The following is an 18,963-nucleotide window of genomic DNA, read 5'->3' as shown; positions in this document are numbered from 1 at the left end:
AAATTAAAAAAAAAAAACACACAAAACTTTAAGAATATAAGAATTGTCTTCCATACTGTGTGGAGCTGCTGGTGTGATCTCTGCCACGAGACCAAATGGAAAAAGGTTTCAGCTCCCGCTAGCTGTTCCTTTCAGGAGACTTGTCAAAATGATTGACTCCCACCTTCCTGCAGGCACAAAGAAAATTAGAGGATCTTCTCATCACTTTCAACTCTGCTAATTACAAAGTCAACTGTATTATGCTTTAAGGTGCTCCACCTATTAATTTTGATCTTGATTTTTTTTAAATACCAGAAAGTTGGATTTTGAGTCAAGAACATCAAAAAAATCTTTAGAGGAAAAATTATGCAACTAAGGAACTAGTTTTCTTCCTCCCAACAATTCTGTACTTTAAGAATATCATTTGCTCCAGCAAGATGAATACCGGCTTGGGAGTACTGAGATCTTGCTTGTAGTCCTGGTTCTGTCACTAACCAGCTGTGGTAATTTGCATAAGCCACTTAACCATTTGGACTTGTTTCCTCATTTATAAAATGGGGACCAGGCAATGTCTAAGATTCCACCAAGACCTACAAGTTAATCATGATCAAACATGAAGTCTCATTTTCAATTTATATATAAACGCAAAGAACAGAAAAATATAAACTAATGACTGTTAAAACCTATGAGGGAACGGAGAGACGTCAAGAGAAGACTTCAGTGTCATTCTACTTGAATATCAATATATTATTTATACTATTAAAACCTAGCTTTTAGGGGCGCCTGGGTGGCTCAATGGGTTGGGCCGCTGCCTTCGGCTCAGGTCATGATCTCAGGGTCCCGGGATCGAGTCCCTGCATCGGGCTCTCTGCTCAGCAGAGAGCCTGCTTTCTCTCTCTCTCTCTCTCTCTGCCTGCCTCTCTGCCTACTTGTAATCTCTGTCAAATAAAATAAATAAAATCTTTAAAAAAAAAAAAACCTAGCTTTTAAACAGTGATGGAGCTAAATTATTTTCTACATGGGAAGGTGATTAAAACCTTGTATTTCAAGTATCATGTCAACGTCTGAGAAGCTGTAAGAAATGCCTAAACACTAAACTCAATAATTTGGAAAGGGCCTTCTGTGACTTTCCCACCCCGCTTTCCCTCCACATCCTGAATTCTAGCTTTATTTCATGCATTCTTTCAGAAGACATTTTCTGAGCACTGCGCAAGATAACATGTTTCTTTGTGGTTTCTTAAAAAAAAAAGATACAGGGCACCTGGGTGGCTCAGTTGGTTAAGCAACTGCCTTTGGCTCAGGTCATAATCCCAGAGTCCTGGGCTCCAGTCTTCTCCCTCTGACCTTCTCCCCTCTCATGATCTCTCTCACGCTCTCTCTCTCAAATAAATAAAATCTTTAAAAATAAAATGAAAAATAAAGATACATTTTCCATCCTTAAAGAACATATAATCTAGGTACCTGGGTGGCTCAGTCAATTAAGTGTCCAACTCTTGATCTGGGCTCAAGTCTTGATCTCACGGTTTTGAGTTTGAGCCCCACACTGGGCTCCAAGCCCAGCGTGGAGCCTACTTAAAAAAAAAAAAAAAAAAAAAGTATAATCCTCCTAGGGCAATAAATTGAAAGTTATGCACCAATATGAGAAAATATAAAATGGTATGAACAATAAAGTTTTGGAGAAAGGAGAGGATTACAGAACTTTAGACTCAGAAAGGATTTACATAATGTACAACATGGTGACTACAGTTAACAATACTGTATTTTATATTTGAAAGTTGCTAAGAGGGGCGCCTGGGTGGCTCAGTGGGTTAAGCCGCTGCCTTCGGCTCAGGTCATGATCTCAGGGTCCTGGGATCGAGCCCCTCATCGGGCTCTCTGCTCAGCGGGGAGCCTGCTTCCCTTCCTCTCTCTCTGCCTGCCTCTCTGCCTACTTGTGATCTCTGTCAGATAAATAAATAAAATCTTTAAAAAAAAAAAAAAAAAAGAAAGTTGCTAAGAGAGTAGGTTTTAAAAGTTCTCATTACAAGGAAAAAAACTATGTGAGGCTGCCTGAGTGGCTCAGTGGGTTAAGCCTCTACCTTTGGCTCAGGTCATGATCTCAGGGTCCTGGGATCGAGTCCCATATCCCTCTCTCTGCTCAGCAGGGAGCCCGCTTCCTCTTCTCTCTCTCTCTCTCTCTCTGCCTGCCTCTCTGCCTACTTGTGATCTGTCAAATAAATAAATAAAATCTTTAAAAAAAAAAAAAAACCAACTATGTGAGGTGATATATGTTAACTATTCTTACTGTGGTAATCATTTAGTAGTATGTACATTTATCATTACACTGTATGCCTTAAACTAATATACTATATTAATTATATCTCAATAAAACTGGAGGGGAAAGAAATAAATTTTTTTTAAAAAAGAAGACACTTAGTTAAATTTACTCATCTTATGAGATGGGCAAGAAATATAAAGTACCAATAATAAACCAGGCACTGTGAAACACATCTTAAAACCTTTTTTTTAGATTTTATTTATTTGACAGATCACAAGTAAGCAGAGAGGCGGGAGAGAAAGAGGGGGAAGCAGGCTCCCCGCCAAGCAGAGAGCCCAATGCGGGGCTGGATCCCAGGACACTGAGATCATGACCTGAGCTGAAGGCAGAGGCTCAACCCACTGAGCTACCCAGGTGCCCCCCATTTTAAAACTTTTTTAAAAAAATAGATTTTATTTATTTATTTTTGAGAGAAAGAGATAGTGAGAGAGAGCATGAGAGAAAGTCACAGGGAGAAGCAGACTCCGAGTGGAGCTGGGAGCCTGATGAGAGACTCCATCTAGGGACTCTGGGATCATAACCTGAGCCAAAGGCAGTTGCTTAACCAACTGAGCCACCCAAGCCCCCCTTCTTAATTTTAAAACTTCTAATTTAACTCCTCAACATAACTAACACAGACCTTGCCAAATAAACTAAGCTTTCTTTTTTATTTAAACTTAGGGCTGCTAAGACTTTTTATGTTATTTTACCAATATTCCAGCATTGTTACGAGAGTTCCAAGCACTGTAGGCATTGAAGCAGGTGCCTCTATGAAGAGAAAAGTAGTTTTCTCTGCCCAGTGACTAGGTTATTTTCTAGTATTTCTTTAGGCTGCAGTAAGAAAAAGTCTAAAGCTTGTAGGTGTCAAGCACAAGTATCACAGGCACTAATGTTAAGCAGCTCTATTTCTGAGAAGCCCTTTCTGAGCCACTAACTCCACTCTCACTCAAACTCCTTCAAAAGGAAGGTCTAGTTCAAGCAGCTGGCATGACCAAATGAAGAGTTCAACAAATCTTCATTCTTAAGAACTATAGTTAGAAGCATCAAGAAACTCAACCAAGCACACAGACCTATTAACGCTAGAACGACGATCCAAACACAGGTCTAATTCCAAAAGTCAAGTCTTCTCTGTTACCCTTCTCACAGATATGCCCTGGGTGGGTGAACAAACAGCAGGAGCCTTCTAATTTCAGTACACTCTCTAATATACTATGAAAAATAAAGACACTGAAGAGGGCATTTGATCCCCCTTGGCAAAAATAATTTAAGCCATTTTATTACACACAGGCTTCCCTTGACTTCCCAGGTAGAATAGAAGATGAGAGATATCCCTGAATGTGGCCAAATCTCACTGGAAGAAAAACATCGTTACTCGCAAACTTGATTGTGCATGCACAGGACCAATATCCTTCACAACAACTGAAAGCATCAATCTCTATACCACATGACATCCAGAGACACAGAGCTGGCTCTTCTGAGCTTCTTTCAGAGAATGTTCCAATGTTTGGGAGCAAAAGCATGCAAAACAATACTGTGTGTACACACACCCACACACATGCATATATATAATTTTTAATTTACCCAAGTCATTCTCTCCACAATTTTATTTCCTCATTTTAAAAAGGCTTTTTATGGGCGCCTGGGTGGTTCAGTGGGTTAAAGCCTCTGCTTTCGGCTCGGGTCATGATCCCAGGGTTCTGGGATCAAGCCCTATATCGGGCTCTCTGCTCGGCTGGGAGCCTGCTTCCTCCTCTCTCTCTGCCTGCCTCTCTGCCTACTTGTGATCTCTGTCAAATAAATAAATAAAATATTTTTTAAAAAATAAAAATACATAAAAAGGCTTTTTATTACACGTAACTTACAACATACACAAACGTAACAACAGTATAACAAACCCCCATATACCCATCACAACGCCAACAACTATCAACCCATAGCAAATCTTATCCCATCCACTCCCCAACTTCATCAGATTACCTTGCTTTGTTTGTTTTGTTTTTAAAGATTTTATTTATTTGTTTTGAGAGAGAGAGAGAGCACGTGCGCGCAGGCACAAGCAGGGGGAATAGCGGAGGGTGAGTGAGAAGCAGGCTTTCCGCTGAGCCAGGAGCCTCATGTGGGGCTAGATCCTAGGACCCTGAGCCACAGGCAGCTGCTTAACCAACTGAGCCACCCAGGTGCCCCTTTATGGGATTATTGTGAAGCAAATCCCAGGCATCACATCATTTCGCCTAGAAATAAAAAGGATTCCTTACTGTAAAACACATGGTTCAGGTACGCAATTATTTTATAAATGTCTTATTTTTAAAGATAAAAAAAAAAATCAGAGTGCGCCTAGGTGGCTCAGTAGTTAAGCGTCAGTCTTTGGCTTGGGTCATGATCAGGGTCCCGGGATCGAGCACCACATCGCACTCCCTGCTCAAAGGGAAGCCTGATTCTCCCTCTCCTGCTCTCCCTGCTTGTGTTCCCTTTCTTGCCGTGTTTCTCTATCAAATAAACAAAAAAGATTAAAAAAAAAAAAAATGGGGCACCTGGGTGGCTCAGTGGGTTAAAGCCTCTGCCTTCGGCTCAGGTCATGATCCCAAGGTCTTGGGATAGAACCCCTCATCGGGCTCTCTGCTCCATGGGGCGCCTGCTTTCCTCCAATCTCTCTCTGCCTACCTGTGATCTCTGTCAAATAAATAAATAAAATCTTTAAAAAAAAAAAAATCAGTATGCAGGGCGCCAGGGTGGGTCAGTCATTAAGTTTCTACTTTCGGCTCACGTCATGAACTCAGGGTCCTGGACTCGAGACCCACACTGGGCTCCCTGCGTGACAGGAAGCCTGCTTCTTCCTCTCCCATTCCCCTGCTTGTGTTCTCTTTCTCGCTGTCTCTCTCTGGCAAATAAATAAATAAAATCTTAAAAAAAAAAAAAAATCAGGGGCGCCTAGGTGGCTCAGTGGGTTAAAGCCTCTGTCTTCGGCTCAGGTCATGATCCCAGGGTCCTGGGATGGAGCCCCGCATCGGGCTCTCTGCTCCGCGGAGAGCCTGCTTCCTCCTTTCTCTCTCTGCCTGCCTCTCTGCCTACTTGTGATCTCTCTCTGTCAAATAAATAAAATCTTAAAAAAAAAATCAGTATCCAAGTAAGTCCACACACTGCAACTGGCTGATATGTTTTGTATTTTAATCTACGGATTCCCCCGTCTTTTTTTTCCCTGGCAATCTGTTAGAGAAATAATACCATATAGTGTATGGATACACGTATCAATCATTAAATTATAAAAACATGCATGGGAATAAGCAGCACAAAATTCAGGACAATGATTTACCTCTGGGAGTAGAGAGGGAAGAGAAATGGCGGGGGGGGGTATGAATACCTTCAATTCTATCTGTAATGTTTTATTTCTTTTAACAAAAAAAACTTATAAAAAATATGGCAAGGGGTGCCTTTGAGCCCCACATCGGGAACGTAGAAATTACTTTAAAATATATATAGGGGGGCACCTGGGTGGCCCAGTGGGTTAAGCCTCTGCCTTTGCTCAGGTCAGGATCTCAGGGTCCTGGGATCAGGCTCTCTGCTCAGCAGGGAGCCTGCCTCTCTGCCTACTTGTGATCTCTCTGTCAAATAAATAAATAAAATCTTAAAAAAAAGAATCAAATATATATATGCCAGAGGCCTGGGTGCCTCAGTTGGTTAAGCAACCAACTCTTGATAGCAGCTCAGGTCTTGATCTCAGGGTTGTGAGTTCAGGCCCCGTGTAGGGGCTTAAAAAATTAAAAAAAAAAAAAAAAGAAAAAAGGAGGCAGGGACACCATTTTAGAAAGATTCCATTTCTGTTCTTGTGCTAAGTCCTGTTTCAAGGTCTACATTTTGCATCTGAATAAAACAAAGAAGCTATGTTGCCACTCCAAAGGGAGACAAGAAAGTTAATCATTCTCTAAGTTCCATCCTAGGCCCCAAACACCTGGTAACATCTAAGAAGAACCGATCCTGAACAGGTTCACAGACATCAGCTTCAAACAAACCTTGCCCGACACTGGCATCAATACCCCCTCCCTTCAGTGATTTATGGAATAACACCTACTATTCTCCTGACACTCACCTTTGATTAGAGGCTTCCTTGGGTTCCTGAAGGAACATGAACCCTGGATCCTTTCCAATATGAAACCATAACCCCAAGTGACAGAGTAACTTACTTTTCATTTTTGGAGTCTCCCAGACACTCTAACTGCTATCCTCTATCACTTACTATTCAACGAACTCTGTTCTCACTTCCTCCTGGCTCCCATATGATTCTTATCCTGAACAAAGCCAAGGACCCCAGTCAACTGGTATTAGAAGGACCCCCGCCCCCAGTGCTCCAATTCAGCCTGCCTACATCGATAAAATAAAGCTGAATGGTGTGTGTATAATAGTAGCGTTATGTTATTTCCTATAAACCTTATATGCTTAAAATATTTAATAATTTTAAAAAATTTTAAATTAATAAGTCAGTAGAGAAATATGATTACGTTCTGTAGTTGCAAATGTCCTCTCCTACACAACAGGGACCATCACAGTAGCTATCTCATAGTGTTGCTGCCAGAATTAAATGAGACCATGAACACAAAGCACTGAGTACTACAAGCACAATGGAAAAGCTCAGGAAGTAGTGGCTATAGTTTCTATTTCTTCCCACTATCATCAACTCCTTGACCCTGAGGAGTCTCAAGGAAGCATAGGAATGGTAAGAAAGAATGCTAATCTGATTGAGAATTTTCCCTAGGTCCTTGCTTGTTAAGAAATTATCTGGTATACTCTATAATCTCTTCTAGTTCAACCATATTGCCATTGAATTAATTAAACACCAGGCTGTGTGGACATCTGAAATATCAGGTAAATCCTTCGAATTAATGGGTACTGACATGTCCTATATAGAGGGACTGAACTAAAATTCAGAGACCTCGGGGTGCCTGGGTGGCTCAGTGGGTTGAAGCCTCTGCCTTCAGCTCAGGTCCTGGGGTCCTGATTCCAGGCTCCTGATCCCAGGGATCGAGCCCCACATCGGCTCCCACGGGGGAGCCTGCTTCCTCCTCTCTCTCTGCCTACTTGTGATCTCTGTCAAATAAATAAATAAAATCCTTAAAGAAATAAATAAATAAAATTCAGAGACCTCACAAGTCACTTCAAGTCCCTGAACCACAATTCAGATGAGAACAGTCATCTGAAAAATGGAGGATACAATTATATGCTGTTAACTTCAAACACAGATCATCATAAGGATCAAATGAAGGGATTATTTATGAAAGCACTCTACACCTAAAAGCCCTATGCTAGTTAAAGCTGATATACAATGAATTTGCAAGAGGGGGGGAAATCTCAGATAACATTAAGATCTAAAGTGAATTTCCACAAGATAGCCTTAGCACTTCTCTGTTTGCCATTCTACCATTTACTGCCTTTCTTGGCACTTGCTTTGTAACTTCCACCTAAAATAAGGATCTCTTTATTTTTAAGGGAAGAATATTTTCCCAATCTCCCATCCTGCTCCCCATCCCTCCTGTGACCCTATTCTGTCCTTCCACATCTCTCTCACCTGTCCACCCCCTTCTTCACACTTCAGTTTACCACCCCCATGCTCTGTTCTCTAACCACCTAGCTGCAACCTCAGAAACTGGTTCCTTGCTATTTTTATCCTACCTAAGAAAACCTATTGCCTTAGAGCACAAAGCCTTAAAATTCCAACACCAGACACAACTCCACATCCCTCCTTCAAGGTTCTTAACCCAAGACCATTACCAAGACAGATCTGATAAGTATGACCAAGGGCAAGCTAGATCTGATAAGTATGGTCAAGGACAAAGATGATTTCCAAGGGACAGGCCTTCGATTTCCAACATTCCCCACACGCAATACCCGAACAACATAAAAGGCACTCCCTAGGCTTTATCACTCCATAAAATGGGCATAACATTCAAAATAATCAAAGTGAACTGAAATTATCTGTAAGAATTCTGCAACTTCCTCTGAAGTAAATGGAAATACTATAGGACAGAAAAACAACCTAGGGCTGGAAATCTCTGCTTTACGTTAACATTTCACTAGATATGGAGTCCAAGATTCTCATCCCACAGGGGCATTGAAACTAAATATTACTAAGCTACAGCAACAGGTTTCTTTTCAAAAAGAAAATGTTTTTTAGATAATTTATACACGATAGCTAAAACTTGCAACCTCTAGCAAATTCACAAGAAACTGGAGATCAGCCGATACGCAATTCAACCACTTCTTTCCCTTCTCCAGGGCCCACCCTGGAGTGTCAGCTGCCTTCCCTCCCGCCCTGGACGAAACCGGTGGCAGCTCCCGTCCCGAGAGCCAAGAGGAAGGGTAACCCAAGTCCACCCTTCGTAGCATACTCCTTGGGCTGCCCCCTGCTCTCTCCCCCAGAAACCCGACAGCCTCAGCACAGCATCTGCATCGGGGCTGGGCCTTCGCACTTCCCTCCTCCTTCCCCGAAAACACCGAGAATTCCCGCCTCCCCGCGGAAGGCGGGAGAAGCGCTGGGTGGCTCCCCGCCCCTCCCCCCGCAGGCGCCAAACCGACCCCTCCGCAGGCCTGCGCGGTGCACCGCTCACCGGAGGTTAGACACCCACACCCACGCCCACACCTCGGTGGGACCGAGGCCCTGTCAGCCCGAGGGGTGGGCCATCCTCTCCCTCCCCCACCCGCTAGGCGCGGCGGGAAGATCTTCTCCCTAGCAACAACCCCCCTCAAGTGGGGCAGGGGCAGCGGCACTCCCAAACCCCCTAACACACCCATCCCCCCACCCCCACTGGGCAGGGAGACTGACAACGCTGCCCTCCTCACAGGTGACCCGACGGTCTCCCTCTTCCACAGCAGGGTGAGAGACATCTACCTCCCGCCGACGTGGAGGTGGGGCGCAGGGACACTCCCCCTCCTGCCGCCATCACCTCAGGAACAACAACCAGCCCTCTCCCAGCAGGGTGAAGCCTTCCCAGCCCTTCAACGGGGTGGACCGGCATGTAGAGCCCCCTGGAGAAGCAACAGGCACCCCCATCCCCCTCCCAGCCGGGAACGCAGACCCCCACATCCCTCCCGCTCTTCACCTCCGGAAGCGGGGCCGAAGCCTGAGCGAAAGACTGCGCCTCACTCCGCCCCCTGCGCCATTTTATCGCCCCCTCCCCGACCTCCCCCACCCGGCAGCCGGGCCAGCGCAAAGGGGAGGGCAAATGGGCAGTGATTGGCAGGAAACCGCCCCGCCCCTCGGGGGGTTGTGCCCCGCGCAGGCGCCGCAACTCCGCCCTCCGTACCTCCTCGCCGGCCTTCTGGCTCCGCCCCTTTCTCCTCTCATCGACCCGCTCGACTCTCAGTTGGTCCTGGCTCCTTCCTGTCCGCTCTTAGGCTGAGGGTTCAGGCCGAGGAAGCCGAGCGACGAGCTCAGCTGATGCAACCTAACTGGGCCCGCGTGACAGTTCCCGGCACGCGGCGGCGGCGGCGACCGAGGAAGCGGCGCGGTGCCGGGCTGAGCGCGGGAGATAGGGGCGACGGAGCCATGGGGGACGCTCCGAGCCCTGAAGAGAAGCTGCACCTTATCACCCGGAACCTGCAGGTCGGGCCTCAGGGTTGGAAATGCGCTCTTGGGGACTGGGGGCTCGAGGTCCAGTGACCCTGAGCCTCAGTACTGGATCCTAAGTGTGTGAGGTCGGGGACTCCGCGCCGAGGCAGCTCAGAGAGACTACAGCCCTCGCTGCTGGTTGGTCGATCGGCCAGTCACTCAGACAAGCAGCAGTTATCTGGGTCGCACAGAAATGACAGTGGGCTCACCTCCTGTGTGCAGTTACCTTGTGTTGAGTTCAGTTTTGAATCCAGGACTCCCACCCCACCCACCCTATTATGTGCCAGGCGCGGTGCTAGGCACTGGGCATACGTCAGAGCCCTGCCCTCCCGGGGCTTGTCTGGAGAATCAGACGTTCAGGATGACCCATACTTCAAAAACTTAGTTACAGTTTGAAACAAGTGCTGTAAAGTACTATCTTTGGAGCTTTGGAAGGGAATTAGGGAAGAGGGCTGGGGGAGTGTCAGGGAATGCTGAGGATGTGAACTCTAAACTGCGCCTTAATGATACAAATCACTTGGCTCCACATCTGTGCCAGCTGTTTCCAGGAACTGCAGGAGTAGAAGTTAACCAGAAGAAGAATGGATTGGGGGCGTTTTAGATAGAAGGAAGCCAGGGCAATAGGCAGAGGGGAGAAAGAACACTGGTTGAGAGGGAAGGCAGATTTGGCTGGAGTAGAGTGAGCAAAGTGGAGATCACTTAATAAATATATATTGCCCATTTCCTTGCCTCCTTCAGGCCTCTGACTATTGTCACATTATGGGGAAAGCCTTTCCTGACCACTTGATTTAAATAACAAACCCCCTGCTACCAGAATTGTCTCACCCCTTGTTCTAGCCTTTTTCATTGTTGTTTCTCCATAGAACTTATCATTATCTAACATACTATGTATTTTACTTGTTTGTTGAGAAGGGTTAGGCAAGGACCAGGTCAGAGGGCCTTGCAGGCTATGTTCAAAAGTGAAGTTTATTCTAAGAGCAGTGATACATTGGTTGGGCCACAGCTTGGCGGGGGGGTTCTGTTTTGTTTTGTTTTGTTTTTGAGATACAATTCACATGCCAAAAAAATCCATCCTTTTAAAGTGTACATTTTGGTAGGTTTTAGTATAACCCCAAGAGTGTATAATTAGTATCACTTTCTTTTTTTTTTTTTTTCAGATTTTATTATTATTATTATTTTTTTTGACAGAGAGAGATCACAAGTAGGCAGAGAGGCAGGCAGAGAGAGAGAGGAGGAAGCAGGCTCCCCGCTGAGCAGAGAGCCCCATGCGGGACTCGATCCCAGGACCCTGAGATCATGACCTGAGCCGAAGGCAGCGGCTTAACCCATTGAGCCACCCAGGCGCCCCTAGTATCACTTTCTGATTCCACATTTTCATCACCAAAATAAAACCTGTAACCATTGGCAGTCACTTCCCATTTCCCCACTCCTGGCAGCCCTGGGGAAACACTAATCTACTTGCTGTCTTTAATTTGCGTATTCTGGGCATTTCTTGTAAGCGGAAGCATGAAATATGTGGCTTTTTATGTCTCGTTTCTTTCATTTAGCATGTTTTTAGAGTTTATCCATGTCGTCACACCCATCGGAACTTTATTCCTTATTATGGCTGAAAAATATTCATGATTATACGGATATATCACATTTTGTTTCTCTTTTCATCAGTTGGTGGACATTTGGGTTCTTTCCACTCATAACTTGATCTTAACCAGTAATTTTTGCATGCTTCCTCTTAGATTCTTTGTCCTGTCTCTTTCCACAAAATAATGCTGTTTGGGGACAAAGGATACACAAAGCTAATGGCACTGACTCGCTTAGGTTTTAAAGGATAAGCGATAAGGACCTTTCCTTTGGTGGCAAGAGCTCTCCCAAGTTCCAAATAGTCAAGGGCTAGAAGGGTATGGGATCCAGCTGCCAGCTCCCTTGAAACATAGGATTTTAATAAGTCTGCTAATAGGTGATTCAAACCAGCAAAACAGTTTTTGTCTTTCATGGCTTCTGACTGCCTTCCCAAACCATTACTTGAAAGAATCACTAAAATCTCTTTTGTTATCAGCATACTGATCTATTAGGATTTTTCTAATATTGTCTTAAGGCAAAATAAACCATTAAAGTATTAAATAGGTGAATGAGTCAATCAAGTTTTGTGTTTTAGAGATCTCTGTGGCTGCCTTCTGGAACATGGACTGGAGGGAGCAAGAATAGATACTGGAGTCCTGCTAGAAGGCTATTACAGTAGTCCTGGTGTGATCTGATGGTGGCCTAGGCTAGTGTGGTGGTATGGAGGCAGAGAGGAGGAGGAGGATTTAGGAGCTTTGGGATAACTTAGGCAATTTGGTGAATGATGGTACCATTTACTGCTCTGGAGTGAAACTATGAGTGAAAAAGATGGGTGGGGAGAAAGGTGGGAAGGTGAGAGCACAAGGTTAATTTTGGACATGTTGAGTTTGAGTTTATTGGGTTGATAACAAGTACACTGTTCCATATATGGGTGTGAGCAGTAGATTTTATAGTTAATTAGCTTATAAATAGTAAGTGAAGCATCTTAAGTGGAATAGCTAGGGAACATGTAGAGTAAGAAAAGAAGAGATAGGGCTGCAAAGATTGCTAATATTTAATGATTAGCAAGAAGAACAGCTGTAGAGAAATCTGAGCCAGCAGCCAGAGAAGTAGGAGGAAAACTAAGAAAATAGAAAAGTGAAGGACTGAAAGAAGGGAGTGTTTCAGGAATAGAGTGAGGACTAAAAAATTTTCATTGAATTTAGTAACAATGGGAGTTATCCATGATCTTAGCTAGAGCATTTTCAGTGGTGTGATGCTTCATGGAATTCAGCTGGAATGGGAGGTGAGAAATAAAGACCAGAAGAGACAAATGTTTCAAGAAGTTGGCTCTGAAAGGAAGGAACGTGAGTTAGAGTAGATGGAGGAGAAGGTGAGAGTAGGGACATGTCCCATTCCCTAACAGCAGTGGCATTTCACTGGAGCGGTGCTAAGAACAGCACCAGCTTAGGTTGGCTCTCATTCAGCACTGAGAGCACGGCTGGACCTCCCTGCAGGCTCTGGGCCTAGACCCCCAGTGACGTGTGCTTTTGTTTTCCTTGTCACAGGGTAAAGGATGAGCAAGGTGGGGCACCAGCATTAAACCAGCTCTTCTGCTTCCACAACAGGAGGTTCTGGGGGAAGAGAAGCTGAAGGAGATACTCAAGGAGCGGGAACTTAAAGTTTACTGGGGAACAGCAACCACAGGCAAGCCACATGTGGCTTACTTCGTGCCTATGTCTAAGATTGCAGACTTCCTAAAAGCAGGATGCGAGGTAAGAAGTAATATTTTGTAAACCAAGCAGTTCCTTGGGGAATGGCCCAAAAAGAGGTTTAATAAGGGCAGGGCAGAGAGGGGGGATTTGGAGGTACTTGGACAAAATTCACATTGTGGTGGCCCCTTATCTCTTATGTCCAGGTAACGATTCTGTTTGCGGACCTTCACGCATACCTGGATAACATGAAAGCTCCATGGGAACTTCTAGAACTCCGAACCAGCTACTATGAGAATGTGATCAAGGCAATGCTAGAGAGCATTGGTGTACCCTTAGAAAAGCTCAAGTTCGTCAAAGGCACTGATTACCAGCTCAGCAAGTAAGTTCTAGATCATCCACCCTCCTTGTGGCTCTCATGATTCTAGCTAATTACAGGTCTGTGGAGTGTAGGCACTCGTTAAGTTTGGATTAGAAGCCATTAAAAAATTTTTACTCTTTGTCCGTTCAAGTCATCCATCAAAAATGTACTTAATGCCTGTGTGCTGTCCACTTTGCTGGAGGTGTGACTGTAACCAAAACAGAGTCCTTGGCCTTGCAGAGCTCAAAGCATACGGGAGAGTGATAATCAGCAATTCAGGCTCCCTTTTTCCTTCCAGCCTCAGCAAATCATGATTAGAGAAAGGTGAAAGAAAAATATTTCACTTGTTTCTCACCTCCCCAACAATTTTTTATAAAGATTTTCTTTCTTGATGGCCTGGGTGGCTCAGCAGGTTAAGCCTCTGCCTTCGGCTCAGGTCATGATCTCAGGATCCTGGGATCGAGCTCCGCATCAGGCTGTCTGCTCAGCAAGAAACCTGCTTCTCCCCACCTCTCTCTCTGCCTGCCTTTCTGTGTACTTGTGATCACTGTCTGTCAAATTAATAAATAAAATCTTTTTTAAAAAAAAGTTTTCTTTTTTTTTAAGGATTTTTTTAATTATTTGACACAGAGACAGAGAGAGAGAGAGAGATATCACAAGTAGGCAGAGAGAGACGGGGAAAGCAAGCTCTCTGCTGAGGAGAGAGCCCAATGCGAGGCTCGATCCCAGGACCCCAAGATTATAACCTGAGCTGAAGGCAGAGGCTTAACCCACTGAGTCACCCAGGCACCCCATATTTTATTTTTTTGACAGGGAGCAGCAGGTAGGGAAAGAGGGAGAAGCAGGTCCCCCACTGAGCAAGGAGCCCAGTGTGGGGCTCAGTCCCAGGGCCCTGGGATCGTGACCTCAGCTAAAGGCAGACACCCAACTGACGGAGCCACTCAGGCATCCCCTCCCCAACAATTTTTATTGCTTCATATCTTTATCAATTTTAAACATATTTGTAATATTAGCATAGATATGATTTTGTGTTCTAATTTTTTTTTTTAAGATTTTATTTATTTGGGGAGCCTGGGTGACTCAGTGGGTTAAAGCCTCTGCCTTCGTCTCAGGTCATGATCTCGGGGTCCTGGGACCAAGCCCCATGTCAGGCTCTCTGCTCAGCAGGGAGCCTGCTTCCCCCTCTCTCTCTGCCTGCCTCTCTGCCTACTTATGATCTGTCTGTCAAATAAATAAATAGAATCTTTAAAAAAAAAAAGATTTTATTTATTTATTTGACTGAGAGAGGGAACGCAAGCAGGGGGATTGGGAGAGGGAGAAGCAGGCTTCCTGCTGAGCAGGGAGCCCAATGTGGGTCTCATTCCCAGGACCCAAGGACCACAACCTGAGCCAAAGGCAGACGCCCAATGACTGAGCAACCCAGGTGGCTCTAATTTTTTTTTAAACTTCCGTTATTTCCTAAGTAATTCCTCCATGCTGCCTCATGATTTTTAAAACCTCAATTAACCGAGTATCATTCTACTGGTCATTTTTGTATTTAAACCCTTAGAACAACTTTTTAAGGTAAGCTTTGGTGTGTCCTGTTTCACAGATAAGGAAACAGATTCCTTTCTCAAGTTTACACTTGCTGTAAGTACAAGAGCCAGGATGTGAACCCAGATTTCTTGCTTACAAGTTCATTTCTCTTTTTACTTCATTGATCATAATTTTCTCTTTTTTTTAAGATTTTATTTATTTATTTGAGAGAGAGAAAACACACACACACACACACACACACACACACACGTGTGAGTTGGGGGAGGGGCAGAGGGAGAGGGAGGGACTAGGAGACTCCACGTTGAGAGTAGAGCCCAACTCAGAATCTATCCCACGACCCCCAAGATCATGACCTGAGCCAATACCTAGAGTTGGACAATTAACTGACTGGGCCACCCAAGCGTCCCAGTTGTAATTTTCTTTAGCATTCCTCACTGTTGAACATTTAAGAGTTTTAGGGTTTTTTTTAAAGATTTTATTTATTTATTTGACAGAGATCACAAGTTGGCAGAGAGGCAGGCAGAGGGGGGAAGCGGGCTCCCTGCCAAGCAGAGAGCCCAATGTGGGGCTCTCTGGGATCATGACCTGAGCTGAAAGCAGAGGCTTTAACCCACTGAACCACCCAGACATCCCACATTTAAGAGTTTTAAGTAAAGCACATAACTTTCTTATGTAAACTAAACAGACATTTGAATCCTCAGCCTCAGTAGAGTGCCTACCATTTCATTTATTTTTACATTCTACAGATATTTACAGAGCACTTATTAGATGATAACCACCGTTGTAGGTCCTGAGTTTACAAAAATCCCCATCCTCGTGGGGCTTACATTTCAGCAAGGAAATACAGTCACAGGAAACAAATGAAAAAGTAATGTGTATGAACTGTGTCAGATGGTGATAGGTGCTACAAAGCAGGCAGGCAGGAGAGAGTTCTTGGGGAGCGGGGGTTTCTATTTAAATAGGGTGGCTAGAAAAGACCTCTGATAAGAAGACATTAGACTGAGACCTGAAGAAGGTGAGGGAGTGAGTCATACAAACACTTTCTGAATTCTTTTTTTTTTAAAGATTTTATTTATTTATTTGACAGACAGAGATCACAAGTAGGCAGAAAGGTAGACAGAGGGGGGAGGGAGAAGCAGGCTCCCTGCTGAGCAGAGAGCCTGATGTGGGGCTCGATCCCAGGACCCCCAGATCATGACCTGAGCCAAAGGCAGAGGCTTTAACCCACTGAGCCACCCAGGCGCCCCGTCAGTCCATATATATTCTTACCATATGTCAGACTCTGTTCTAGGTACCAGGATTATAACAGTGAATGACTCAGTGAAAGTTTTTATTCTCCCAAAACTGAATAGAATTTGCGGTTTGGGAAGATAAGATACATAAATAAAGCTGCCTTGCTTCAAAGTCACTTGATCTTTTTATATGTACAAAAGTGACTTCAAAGGAAGATGGCTCTGTATGTATATGTTTTGATGCACTTCCTCTGTTCCAGACAACATAGTGATAGATAAAAACATAAAAAACTGTATGATATAGCCAGATTTAAAGACAAGGTAAACATTTCTGTGGTAAGAAAAGAGAATTGAAATGCAAATGGGTGAGTTGGGCTGAAGTTACAGGTTTGCCGGGCTCCAGTCAGAATGCAGACAGTGGGGACAAACCAGGGTTACTGCTTAACCCCAGAGTGTAAAGTAGGGCTTTTACCCCTTTCCAATTCCTATCACTACCTCTCAAGGAAAGTAGAGCCAGGGAGTAGGGGCGTTATTAGTTATCTGCCTGGGTCATTAGGGGTTTTTGTCAAGCTTCAGGCCTATGGAGACTCAACTGTATGCATACCAAGAATTAAACCAAGTTGCCCACCATTTATGAGTGTTACAGACATGATATTCTCTAAAAGACATAAGCTCTAACATGCCAAGGAATGGCGTCCATTTTTAAAAAGGAAATGATAAAACAGAGAGAGGCAGAAATGAAACATAAATCTATAGAAATAAGAATCGTTTAGAAACCTTGGAAACGTAAAAATCAGTCACGAAACCCAAACCAAACCAAACAACCCCACAGGGGCACCTTGCTAGCTTGGTTGGAAGAGCTCACGACTCTTGATTTCAGGATTGTGAGTTTGAGCCACATGTTGAGTGTAGAGATTATAAATAAATAAACTTTAAAATGAAAAAGAAAGAACTCCACAAACCAGGCTTCGGTGGAAGGCATCAACTCTAGACTGAACGAAGCTGAAGGGAAAACTAGAGATTTGAGAGACAGTACCGAGATTCATGGAGAATGCAGCCCAGAGAGATGGACAGAAGAGCTGGAAGAGTGTTTGAGACACGGAGGAAGACATTTGCTTCTAGCAGTCTAGCACAGTGGGTACTCTGTTCAGCCTTATTACCGCAAACAACTAACAGTACTGGGTAAAAGATTTTTTAAATGTTCCGAATGCTTCAGATCAGTCAGTTGACAAATTAGTAAAAAATACTCAGTGGCCAGAAACCAAACAAAAGTGTGAATACAGGGGCACCTGGGTGGCTCAGTGGGTTAAGCCGCTGCCTTCGGCTCAGGTCATGATATCAGGGTCCTGGGATCGAGTCCCGCATCGGGCTCTCTGCTCAGCAGGGAGCCTGCTTCCTCCTCTCTCTCTGCCTGCCTCTCCTCCTATTTGTGATCTCTCTCTGTCAAATAAATAAATAAAATCTTTAAAAAAAAAAAAAGTGTGAATACAGGGGCGCCTGGGTGGCTCAGTGGTTAAGCCACTGCCTTTGGCTCAGGTCATGATCTCAGGGTCCTGGGATCAAGTCCCGCATCGGGCTCTCTGCTCAGTAGGGAGCCTGCTTCCCTCTCTCTCTCTCTGCCTGCCTCTCGGTCTACTTGTGATCTCTCTCTGTCAAATAAATAAATAAAATCTTTAAAAAAAAAAAAAGAAAGTGTGAATACACAGATACTTTATTTCAGGGGGATCTGTCTGGCTCACTCAATAGAGCATGAAACTTTGGATCTCAGGGTTGTACGTTCAAGCCCCACGTTGGGTGTAGAGGGTTACTTAAAAGTAAAATCTTAAAAAAAAAATCTTAAAAAAAAAACATGGTACTGTGTTTCAGCTAATCTAAGATGGTCATTAAAAATACTGCTTATTAATATGTTAATAAAAAGAATTTTTAAGAAAATAGCTGGGGTGCCTGGGTGGCTCGGGTTAAAGCCTCTGCCTTCGGCTAGGGTCATGGTCCCAGGGTCCTGGGATCAAGCCCCGTATCCCCGCATTGGGCACTCTGCTCAGCAGTGAGCCCACTTCCTCCTCTTTCTCTGCCTGTCTCTCTTTCTGCTTGTGATCTCTGTCTGTCAAATAAATAAATAAAATCTTTAAAAAAAAAATACTGCTAATTAGTATCTAACATGCAGTGTTTAAAAGACTTATCTAGATTCTGGAGATGTTAAATTTTTTTTTAAATGCAAAAAAATGCATTTTGTAATCTACAAAACATAATTTGTAGAGTACTGACACCTCAAGAGACCTTGTTGAATTATTGGGATTGAACTTTGGTTGCTGTGGCCTTACAGAGCACAATGAAAAAAAAAAAAGAAAAAGCTAAGAAAATTGGAGTACTAGTTCAGGAGGTCCAATATTTGAATAGTAAGTATGCTGGAAAAGGGAACAAAGAGTCAGAGGGAAGGAAATCATCAATGAAATAATTTATAGAACAAGTAAATGAGTATGCAGAGTAGAAGGGCCCATCAGGTGCCTATCATGCTGAATGAAAATAAACCCATGCTATAGTGTACGGTCTTAAAATTTCAGAATTCTGAGGACAGAAAAGAAGGGGGGGACAAAAGAAGGAGGGACTTCCAAAGGGACAAAAGAAGTCACATACAGAATATCAGGAATCAAAATAGCTTTGCTTTTCTCAAAAGGAACACTGAAAACCAGAGGGTGATGAAGCAAAGCCTTTAT

The 18,963-nt window shown here is 44.0% G+C and overlaps 2 protein-coding genes across 9 annotated transcripts in view; one reads left to right on the top strand and one right to left on the bottom strand.

Moving 5' to 3' along the window:
- The window catches only part of LOC122899712 (S100P binding protein), a 54,188-nt gene that overhangs the window by 29,723 nt on the left and 5,502 nt on the right, over positions 1 to 18,963 (bottom strand). For 4 of the 8 annotated variants that reach the window (XM_044237711.1, XM_044237717.1, XM_044237718.1 and 1 more), the window contains exon 1: positions 9,364 to 9,461. The exons of 1 other annotated variant lie outside the window; for it this stretch is intronic. The gene's annotated coding sequence lies outside the window, so the exon portion shown is untranslated. Of the gene's footprint in view, positions 1 to 56; positions 168 to 1,440; positions 1,474 to 9,363; positions 9,462 to 18,963 lie in introns of those variants that run through there. 3 more of the 8 variants (XM_044237712.1, XM_044237713.1, XM_044237714.1) reach the window with 3 other exon arrangements.
- YARS1 (tyrosyl-tRNA synthetase 1) overlaps positions 9,647 to 18,963 on the top strand; it is a 39,457-nt gene continuing 30,140 nt past the window's right edge. Inside the window, exons 1-3 of the mRNA XM_044237710.1 lie at positions 9,647 to 9,866; positions 13,037 to 13,183; positions 13,327 to 13,502. Of these exons, the coding sequence (XP_044093645.1) occupies positions 9,702 to 9,866; positions 13,037 to 13,183; positions 13,327 to 13,502 (488 nt within the window). The 5' untranslated portion in view covers positions 9,647 to 9,701. The remainder of the gene's footprint in view (positions 9,867 to 13,036; positions 13,184 to 13,326; positions 13,503 to 18,963) is intronic.

The sequence above is a fragment of the Neovison vison genome, chromosome 2 (assembly GCF_020171115.1).
Source record: "Neovison vison isolate M4711 chromosome 2, ASM_NN_V1, whole genome shotgun sequence".
Classification (NCBI taxonomy): Eukaryota; Metazoa; Chordata; class Mammalia; order Carnivora; family Mustelidae; genus Neogale; species Neogale vison.
Note: the sequence above shows the minus strand (reverse complement) of the source record. Positions and strands in the feature narration are given on the sequence as shown.